This window comes from Marmota monax, unplaced genomic scaffold (genome assembly GCF_021218885.2).
Source record: "Marmota monax isolate L192 unplaced genomic scaffold, Marmota_monax_Labrador192_F-V1.1 WCK01_AAM20220418_F8-fsc00131, whole genome shotgun sequence".
Taxonomy (NCBI): Eukaryota; Metazoa; Chordata; class Mammalia; order Rodentia; family Sciuridae; genus Marmota; species Marmota monax.
In genome coordinates, this window is record NW_026693141.1 from 3,309,541 (window position 1) to 3,320,536 (window position 10,996).

The following is a 10,996-nucleotide window of genomic DNA, read 5'->3' on the forward strand; positions in this document are numbered from 1 at the left end:
ATTATTTTGAGTCATAAGATAACACAAGAAATGTCTTTTAAGACCCAGAATGAAATACATTGTGTACAAGATGAGTTAGTCTTAGTATCTAAAAGACTTGAGTCTGGGATTCCTGGGTAAGAATACTAACATGCAAATAGTGTAGATGTAGAGCACATAGAGACACAATGGCAATGCCAGGTGGCCACAAGCAGTTGCAATGCTACAGAATACATCCTACCTAGAGAGTACATCCTACCCTTGCCTTAAAACTATAACTGAGAATTAAGTCCACTACAAAACAGTCTCTATGTCAAATATTTTGGATAACAGAACTCCAAAAGAGTTCAATGCTTTCATCAAAAACAAGTGCTTATAAAATCTACTTGCTTAGATTTGTACAATATATTTTCCCATGGAGGTATTTAATAAATACATTGGAAACTGAAATGAATATGGTCTCTTTTAATGAGTATCATTAACATTCAATATATCTTTTAACATTCAATATTTTTAACGAGAATGTTTCCATGTTTCAGTCATTGATTAAGAGTAACAGAAAGTAACAGAACTGCACCAACCTTTAAATTTGTTAGAAAATATGCCTATTCAATTTTTATTACCTGCTCTGTTATCATTTTTAAGCTATATCAAAATAACTCTATGATGGTGAAACATTTTTCAACAGGTTTTTTTGTTGCTTTTTTTTGGTACTGGGGACTGAAGCTGGGGCACTTGACCACTGAGCCACATCCCCAGCCCTATTTTGTATTTAATTTAGAGACAGGGTCTCACTGAGTTGCTTTAGCGTCTAGTTGTTGCTGAGGCTGGCTTTGAACTTGTGATTCTCCTGACTCAGCTTCTTAAACTGCTGGGAATTCGAGCGTGTGCCACCACATCCAGCTCAACAGTTTAAACAAATAAATAAGAACCTGAGACCTCTAAAATGAATCTGGCAAAGATAAGAGCTAGTAAGGAGCAGAAAAACAGAATAAAATACAGGTAGATTCCAAAACTGAAAAGGAAAAGAGTTCTCTTGCTCTGTTTTTGCTTGTTTGGGGTGTGTGTGTGTGTGAGTGAAAGAGAGACAGACACACACACACACACACTAGGGATTTAACCCCAGGGCTTTGGGCATTCCAGGAAACAGAAACATTCTCTTAAAAAAAAAAAAATGTAGCGGGGTACAATGGGACATACCTGCAATCCCAGTATGTAGATTGCAAGTTCTTGTTTTAATTTTTTAGTTGTAGATGAACACAATACCTTTATTTTATTTATTTATTTTTATGTGGTGCTGAGGATCAAACCCAGTGGCTTACACATGCTACACAAGTGCTCTATCACTGAGCTACAACCCCAGCCCAGACTGCAAGTTTGAGACCAGCCTGGACAACTTAGGGAAACCCTGCCTCAAAATAAAAAATAAAAGGGCTGAGGATGTAGCTCAGTGGTAGAGCACTCCTGGGTTTAATCTTGTATACCATGAAGGGTGGGAAGAACACAACTATTAGGGTCTATTTAAATAAGATAATGTCCTTTTAGTAAAGTATAATTACACATGCTTTAATTATGTATTTTATGTCTAATAAATTGTCACACTGTTCTAAATATTATAGACAAAGAAAATTCATATAATTTGCTTTGGGTAAAGAAAATGGCCTTTCCCAGAGGTATTCAGGCTGATGGCAATCTTAGTTGCAAGCTATCTGTACATTAGATAGGGGACAAAAACTAGGAAAATATCACAACTCTCATGTACGAGGTAATACCCTGACAGGGACAGCCAGGCTGTTGGTCCTCAATGAGAGTCCCTTAGGCAGAGGTCATTTTACATTTTATTTACAACAGATTAAACCAGACCTTTGGCACATGAGCCTGTCAACAGTCTCAAGCTTGATCAACAGTTTATAAAGTGGCTTGGCAGAAGTCTTCCCAAAAGGGCCACTCTCTCCTAGGAATTCTTTCCAAGAATCAAAGGTGAGATATATAAGGACATGTAAAAGGCAAATAGAGAGGGCAATAAATAGAAGTCATGAAATGTTGGATCTAACCCTCTCTCTCCAGGTCCTGAAGCCAAGGGAACAAAGTTAGGAGCAGTCAGTTAAATAGCAGAAGCAGACAAAGCAGCAGAAAAAAGTACAAAAAAAATGTGACTACTGCAGCTCCTGGTAGTTAGAACTGTTCTAGTCTCCTAAACATTCTCCTTGGGCCTCACTGTTCAAATGCTGAGAAGGCGCCAAAGGTCCTTCCCTTTTTGTATCTCTTTGACCTCATCTCACCTAATCACCTCACTCATTTCACTTCTACCACACTACCCTTCTTATACTCCTCAAATAATCCAGGCATATTTTTTAACCTCAGAGCCTTGCCTTTCTGGAACATCTCCCCCTAAATATCTACATAATACATTCCCTCATATCCATTAGGTCTCTAGGTAGAAGCAAATAAACAAAAAGTCTTTTTTTTTTTTTTTTTTTGGCTGTAAGGTCTACCCTAATAATTTTATTTAAAATTGCATCTCCAAGCCAGGTATAGTGGCACATTTCTGTAATCCCAGTAAGCTGGGTGACTGAGGCAAAAGAATTGCAAGTTTGAGGCCAGACTCAACAACTTGGCAAGACCCTGCCTCAAAATAAAACATAAAATGGGCTGGGGATGTAGCTCAGTGGGTAAAACACCTCTGGGTTCAATCCCTAGTACAAAAAAACAAAACAGACAAACAAAAAAAAAAACCCTCCAGCTCTTTCACCTGTAACAATAGCTCTTAACCAGTTTTATTTTTTTTTCATAGTACTTATTATATAATTATTATTAATCTCCTTTTGAAGGCAGGAACTTTTCTTTTTATTCTTCACTGATAAATCCATAGAGCCTAGGACAACATCTAGTACACACAGTTAGATGAATATTTTTTAAATAAACAAATAGTTTTATCGATCGTTTTTATAAAGACATTTATGTGGTTGCTTTTGCCATTCTACAAATGAGCGAAGTGATCTCCAGAGAGGTCAAGACAGAAGACTTAAAATGAATACCAGGTCTATCCATCAAGACCTAGTCCTTTTTCCATTTAGACACTAGCTATCAGAATAAAGGCAAAAAGCAATCATAAACAGAAAAGAATACTATGCTTCATATTTTTATGTTACTATTATTAACTTTAGTTGAAAACAGTTTATATGAATGGATAAGTTCTTTATATATTCTTAAATTCTCCTTTAAAGGTTTTTTTGTTTAAGTTCTGAGATAAGGTAACACATTTCTTTTCCCATAGTAGCTAATTTCCAAGACTAATGTTTCCAATCACAAACTTCCTATCTTTTAATTTCAATTTCTTTATTTCATGAATTATTCTCACACTCACAATATTTGTTAATCTTTCATCATATATTTAAATGATTCATTAAAAAAATTCTTTATCCATTTTCACTCCTCACTTTGACTTTATTTTTCCTTTTTATGGGGTGGGGGTATACTGGTGATTAAACTCAGGGGCACTTAAATCCTGAGTCACATCCCCAGCCCCTTTTATTTTTTATTTTGAGACAGGGTCTCACTATGTTGTTTAGGGTCTCATCAAGTTGATGAGGCTAGTCTTGAATTTGTAATCCTCCTGCTTCAGCTGCCCTAGCACTGGGATTATAGGCATGAGCCACTGCACCTGGCTCACTTTATGTCTTAATTAGGAAAAGTCACTAACAATGATGCAATGATGTTTGCACCATAAACTGCCATTTTACCTATCTAATGAAAGCATTATTATGAACACCATTATTACTTTGTGGTGCTGAGAATCAAACCCAGGGCTTCATGCAATCTTGGCAAATACTCCACCACTGAGCCACATCTCCAGCCCTTTTTAATGTTAATTTTGAGACAGGGTCTTACTAAGTTGCTTGGGGCCTCCATAAGTTGCTGAGGCTGCCTCAACCACCGAATCACTGGGTATACAGGCATATGCCACTGTACCTAGCCCCCAAAATATTTTTAAAAGGGAAAATAAAGTGACAATTAAAACAAAAACAAAACTTAATTGGTAAAGAAAACTATAACTATATTTTAAAGTTATATTGTGAAAAATCAAACCATAAAGATATATAATCTAATATACCACCACATTCACTATGAAGAGTTAAGAACAAGTCAGGCATATATCAATACTCTAAAGCTGATCTGATTTGTAGTAGTTAGGGCTTGAGTTATTCCAAAGTAGGCACACAACCTTCACAAAAATTTTTTTCTATTATTTTAATATTCACAGAATTTCACTTTCTCTGTATTAAAAATCTTAGCACTTTGCCTTTGAGAGAAAAACAAAAAATAAGCATCTACAAAACAATATGATCTTCACAGTATTTATGCTATTTTCTTTCTTTCTTTTTTTGGTGGGACAGGTGTACTGAGGATTCAACCCAGGAGCATGCTACCACTGAGCTACATCCCCATCCCTCTTTCTTTCTTATTTTGAGACAGGGGCTTGCTAAGTTGTTGAGGCTAGCCTCATTCTCCTGCCTCAGCCTCCCAAATCACTAGGATTACTAGTGTGCACCACCACATGTGGCTACACTCTTTTCTTGCTGGAGTTGCAAAAACAAAGTCAGATCTCCAGAGCTAGCTACCAACAATAGCCAATAATGTTAAAGTTTTCAGTAAATTATTTTCATACCTGTGTTTTCTTATGAGATACTTGCAATGCCTCAATAAGTAATCTTTTGAAGGTCTACACAATTTCAGTGACCAGAAGTCATCAAGTCTCATCTTTGGAGAGCAAGATTTTCCTGGATTTCCACCAAATAAATAATGAACCTATGGTAAACACAACAAACCAAATTTTTAAAAATTCATATATTTCAAGAAACTATAGAAGCCCTGGTATAATGTTTTCATTTGGGTAGTAATATGTAATACTACAAATATAATTTTTACCAAAGACTCCCCTCCCCTCCTCTTCTACCCCCAATGTCCCCCAACCTTTTTTTTTTTTTTTTAAATAACTAGGAATTGAACCTAGGTCTCATGCATACTCTACCACTGAGCTATAAAGCACTATGGCTACTTTCCTAAACTACACTTCATACTGAAATAAGTTGTATTACCACAATTACAATGATAGCAGAAGACATAAAACAAAAGCAACGATAGAAAAGAAAGAAACAAATACTTAGGGGAAGAATTTAATCCAAGATAAATTTGTGGAAGACAACAAATAATAGGCATTATCAAGTTAATCAAGTATTGATCAAAACAGCAAATAATATTTTTTTTAAAAACTGACATACATGTTGAATTGAATCACTGAATCTAAAAACCTTATAAAAATGTTATCTTATTTTGCTTTAACCTAAATACCAAATATTAAATGGAACATATAATTTGTAAAATAGTTTTAAAATTATTTAATTAATACCAAAAAAGAAATGTAAAAGGAAAGCAATAATGATTTCACTATTGTATTAGATGCTTTGTGGCCCTCATCCCCCCCAACCCTTCCCGACCCCTACCACCCAATCTCCCCCCCCAACCTCCCCCCCCACCCCTCCCGCCCCCTCACCCCCCTTGCCCCCTAACCCCCAACCTCCCCACCCCTCCCCCTTCCCCCCTCCCCCCGCCACCTCTTACTAGGTATTGAACTCAGGGGCACTCAACCACTGAGCCACATCTCCAGTCCTATTTTGTATTTTATTTAGACATAGGGTCTCACTGATTTGCTTAGCACCTCACCATTGCTGAGGCAGGAGAATGAGGCTAGCCTCAACAACTTAGGTTGGCTTTGAATCTGTGATCCTCCTGTCTCGGCCTTCTGAGCCACTGGAATTACAGGCGTGCACCACTGTGCCTGGCTTATATTAGAATTTTAATGTTATTCTGTCGAAAGTTTTAAAGCATTTCCTGAAATTTTAAAACCTACAGTCAGTGGTATTAAAGCCAAAACTAGACAGGAAGTCAATACAGATAGATAAATTGAGTCAGGTCAGATCAAGGAAGCCAATTTGAGTGAGTACAGGAAGTTGGGGACTGCTCCCTGAGGGACTGAAATGTTAATTCCTTCAGAGCCCTTCCTCCACCCTGATCAAGAACCTTAGCACAATCCTTAGCACAACATAAATAAACAAACTAATAAACAAATAAAGGTATTGTGTCATGTACAACTAAAAAAAAAAAAAGAAAAAGCAATCATGAAATTCATTTGGAAAAATAAAAAACCCAGAATAGCCAAAGCAATCCTTAGCCCAGTAAAGCAGAAGGCATCACAATACCAGACCTGCAAGACATTGCTTTTAAGGCATTCTACTCTGCTCCAATCTATTGCTGAGGAACTGTCCCAGGTACCTACAGGGAGCTATAAAGTTGTTAATTAATGTGTCCAGGGCTGCTCCATTCTGCCCTTCCCCTTTCAGCCCACCTGTTTCCCACCTTTTGGCCATCCCACTGAGCATATCCTGGGCTAGTCACAGGTATGCAGGAAGCAAAAAGGTAAGGGGAAGAAAGACATAAAGAGGTAGAAAGCATTGCTTCTTGGTATACCAGGATACCAGCTATGGCCCCCTTCTTCCTCCAGGGAGAAGTCTATATTACCCCTTTTAAAGTAAACCCTGCTTTATATGCTTGCCTCGACATGATTCTCTACTGTTCAAACTTCAACATGTGAGGGAGCAGAACTCATCACCGATAACTGGCAGTATCAGTATTATACCACAGATATTATTTCTGTTCCACATGTGAAATTCATTTAACCTTCTAAATTGGAAGACTCTAAGAGACTTTTATTCATCTCATGTATCTTTCACCTAGGGGTCTCAAACTATATAGCCCAGACTTTTAATCACCTATAGCTTTAACAGAAAGAACAGGGCTCTGTCAGTAAATTTCCATATAATCTGTGTCTAATCACTAAACTACCTGCTTAATTAAAGGCAGAAATAGTTAAAGAAACCACTTTAAATACTTAGTTACATTCAAACTTCAGAATGCACGATGATTTTCAAAAGGATGGTGGAAGAGAGGTCATTCATACAGAAAAATTTAGATAAAATGGCGTCTTTACACAATGGAAAGTCTCTAAAACCAGGAAGTTACAAATCTATCTCCTCCTTTTCGTATCATTGGCAAAGGTACCCAAATACTCAAAACTGTACTTTGTGTGTGTGTGTGGAGCTAAGGATTAGACCCAGGACTTTATATACGCTATACAAGTGTAGAAGCAGCCAATAACAGTTTTCAAAAGAGAAGTGCCAAGAATTATAGCCTATGAAAAAAATAATTATTCTCTTAAAGAATTTTAGAGAGAACTGATACTGAATATCTAATACACATACTACTATTTGCTATAAATCATAACTTTTTATTCAAATCCACTTAAAAAATCAGAAAGAGATATATTTGGAGTTTTTTTCAGATTAGGCCACAAAATATTTACAGGTCAAAGTAGTGAACACACCTTGTGTAACTCATCATAAACAAGCTGGTGGGCAAATCTTGGACATGGTTCTTCTTCCTGCAGACTTTTACTTGGATTGTCTTTTGCAGCTTGATCATTCTTATAGACGCAAGACCTGCAAGACATTGCTTTTAAGGCATTCTACTCTGGAAAATTTGCAGCAATGTTAATACAAATATAGCAAGCAAATTAATTGCCAATTACCAACAAAAAAATCCAATTATATATTTGTTCTCATCAAAGCTTAAAGTTCTAATAACTCTCATAAAACAATATGCATTTGTTAGAACTGAGTTCTGAAATTCTTTTAATGGCCATCAAATAGCTCACTCTAAAATAACCTATCTCATGCTGTGAAACACAAACAGTACATATAAAGGCTCAAACTGAAAGTTGAAAGGGAGGCAATCCTGTTTATTATTCACAATAAAAAGACTCACAGTACACTGCTTTCATTCTGATTATAAATAAACATCCTATTTAGAAAACAATAAATCTCTTAGTTTCTGAGTACTACTATCCATTACCAAATGGAGGAAGTTCTTTGAAGTGTTCCTGTTCTGTAGAATATTCATTTCTGGTGCCACCACAGAATGTGACAGCTGGATCCTCTGGGTCAATATTTCCCAAACAAACTGTGCAGAACCAGTTTTGTGAGATGCTCTGTGACAAAGGGTCCTCTCTGGAAATGCTAAGTAATAATGTCCTCAATCTACTCTAGTCAAACTTTTACAGTTTATAAAAACTAAGACCTGGGGACATTTTAAAAAGCATTGTTCTCTCAGTGATGAATCTACTGAAAGAGAAATTAGAAAAACTACCCCATATTTGATAGCCTCGGGAAAAAAAAAAAAAAAAACTTGGGAATCAATCTAACAAAAAAGGTGAAAAACCTCTACAATGAAAATTACAGAACACTAAAGAAAGAAATTGAAGAAGACCTTAGAAGATGGAAAGACCTCCCATGCTCCTAGATAGGCAGAATTAATATTGTCAAAATCGCCATACTACCAAAAGCGTTATACAGATTTAATGCAATTTATATTAAAATCCCAACAACACTCTTCATAGAAATAGAAAAAGCAGACTGGAGTTGTGGCTCAGTGGTAGAGCACTTGCCTAGAACATGTGAGGCACTGGGTTCAATCCTTAGCACAACATAAATAAACAAACAAATAAATAAATAATGGTTTTGTGTCATGTACAACTAAAAAAAAAAAAAAAAGAAAAAAGAAAGAAAGAAAAAGCAATCATGAAATTCATTTGGAAAAATAAAAAACCCAGAATAGCCAAAGCAATCCTTAGCAAGAAGAGTAAAGCAGAAGGCATCAAAATACCAGACCTTAAACTATATTTCAGAGCCATAGTAACAAAAATGGCATGGTATTTGCACCAAAACAGACACATAAACCAATGGTACAATATAGAAGACACAGAGACAAATCCACATAAATATAGCTGTCTCATACTAGACAAAGTCGCCAAAAACTTTCACTGGGAAAAAGATAGCATATTCAACAAATGGTACTGGGAAATCCACAAAATGGATGTAACAAAATAAAATTAAACCCCTATCTCTCATCCTGCACAAAACTCAAAGTGGATCAAAGACTTAGGCACTAGAATAGAGATCCTGTGCCTAATAGAAAAAAAAGTAGGCCCAAATCTTCACTACATCGGCCTAGGATTTGACTTCCTTAACAAGACTCTCAAAGCACAAGAAGTAAAATCAAGAATCAATAAATGGGACGGGGGCTGAGGTTGTGGCTTAGTGGTAGAACACTTGCCTAGCATGTATAAGGCACTGAGTTTGATCCTCAGCACCACATAAAAATAAATAAATAAAATAAAGGCACTGTGTCCATCTACAACTAAAAAATACATATTTAAAAAATAAAAAATAAATGGGATGGGTTCAAACTAAAAAGCTTCTTCTCAGCAAAGGAAACAATAACGTGAAGAGAGAGCCTACAGCATGGGAGAAAATCTTTACCACATACACCTCTGATAGAGCATAAATCTCTAGGATATATAAAGAACTCAAAAAAGTTAATGCCAAAAAAACTCCCCAAATAACCCAATCAATAAATTGGCTAAGGAACTTTACAGATACTTCACAGAAGAAGAAATACAATCAAACAACACATTTGTGAAAAAATGTTCAGCATCTCTAGCAATTAGAGAAATGCAAATCAAAACTACTCTAAGATTTCATCTCACTCCAGTCAGAATGGCAATCATCAAGAATACAAGCAACAATAATGTTGGCAAGGATGTGGGGAAAAAGGTTCACTCATACATTGCTGGTGGGACTGCAAATTGGTGTGACCATTATGGAAAATGATATGGAGATTCCTCAGACCCAGCTATCCAACTCCTCGGTTTATACCCCAAAGACTTAAAATCAGCATACTACAGTGATGTAGCCACATCAATGTTTATAGCAGCTCAACTCACAATAGCTAAACTATGGAACCAACCTAGGAGTCCTTCAACAGATGAATGGATAAAGAAAATGTGGTATATATACACAATGTAATATTACTCAGCCTTAAAGAAGAATGAAATTATGGCATTTGCTGGTAAATGGATAGAGCTGAAGAATATCATGCTAAGCAAAATAAGCCAATCCCCCCCCAAACCAAAGGCTAAATGTTTTCTCTGATATGTGGATGCTAATTCACAATAAGGTGTTGGGGGAGCTAGGAAAGAATAGGTTTACTATGGATTAGGTAGGGGGAGCGAAGGGAGGGGAGGGGGCCTGGGGCTAGGAAGAACAGTAAAATGAATTAGATATTATTACCCTATGTATATATATGACTACACAGCCAATGTGATTCCACATCATGTACAACCAGAAGAATGAAAAATTATACACCATTTACATATAATGTGTCAACTACAAAAAAAAAAAAAGCATTGTTCTCAAGTTCATACATCTATTTTGTAGCAGACTAAATATAATTCTCCTGACTCCCTGACCAGGAACTATCTACTAACTGCACAACACAGAATTCCATTCACTCAACACTCCTGTATACACACAGATTTTTATCTATGATACCGACATTATAAAAACACCGATTTTTAAAAAATATGGATATTTAAATTAACACAAACCTCTTATTTCTCTCATCTTTTGAATAAACCTCACATAAATATAACATTGGGACTATAGCACAGTTAAGGGTTGCTTACCAACTATTCCTCACAATGTCATAGATCCAGAATGAATTTCTGACATTCTCTTCCCTTTTTTCCTTGTCTTTGCTGAGTCCAGATAAGACATGTATTTCATTCAGTTCTGGATCAATAGTTGCTCTCTGTGTGAATCCTGTCATCGGAACTATAAATTGGGGGAAAAAAATAAGATGACAATATTCATGTTACATAGATTAGTACTAACTCTTTAAAATATTATACATCTTTATCCTGTTCTATGTATCTGTAGTACTTATCTTCTAACAAATGGCATAATCTGGTTTTTTAATATATATATTTTTTAGTTGTCAATGAATCTTTATTTATTATATGTGGTGCTGAGAATCAAACCCAATGCCTCACACATGCTAGGCA

At 36.1% G+C, this 10,996-nt stretch overlaps 1 protein-coding gene across 4 annotated transcripts in view; it reads right to left on the reverse strand.

The window, feature by feature from the left end:
- The window catches only part of Mkln1 (muskelin 1), a 327,297-nt gene that overhangs the window by 16,762 nt on the left and 299,539 nt on the right, over window positions 1–10,996 (reverse strand). For all 4 annotated transcript variants that reach the window (XM_058582834.1, XM_058582833.1, XM_046455052.2 and 1 more), the window contains 3 exons: window positions 10,619–10,766; window positions 7,421–7,535; window positions 4,649–4,788 (listed from right to left, as the gene is read on the reverse strand). In XM_058582834.1, the coding sequence (XP_058438817.1) occupies window positions 4,649–4,788; window positions 7,421–7,535; window positions 10,619–10,766 (403 nt within the window). The remainder of the gene's footprint in view (window positions 1–4,648; window positions 4,789–7,420; window positions 7,536–10,618; window positions 10,767–10,996) is intronic.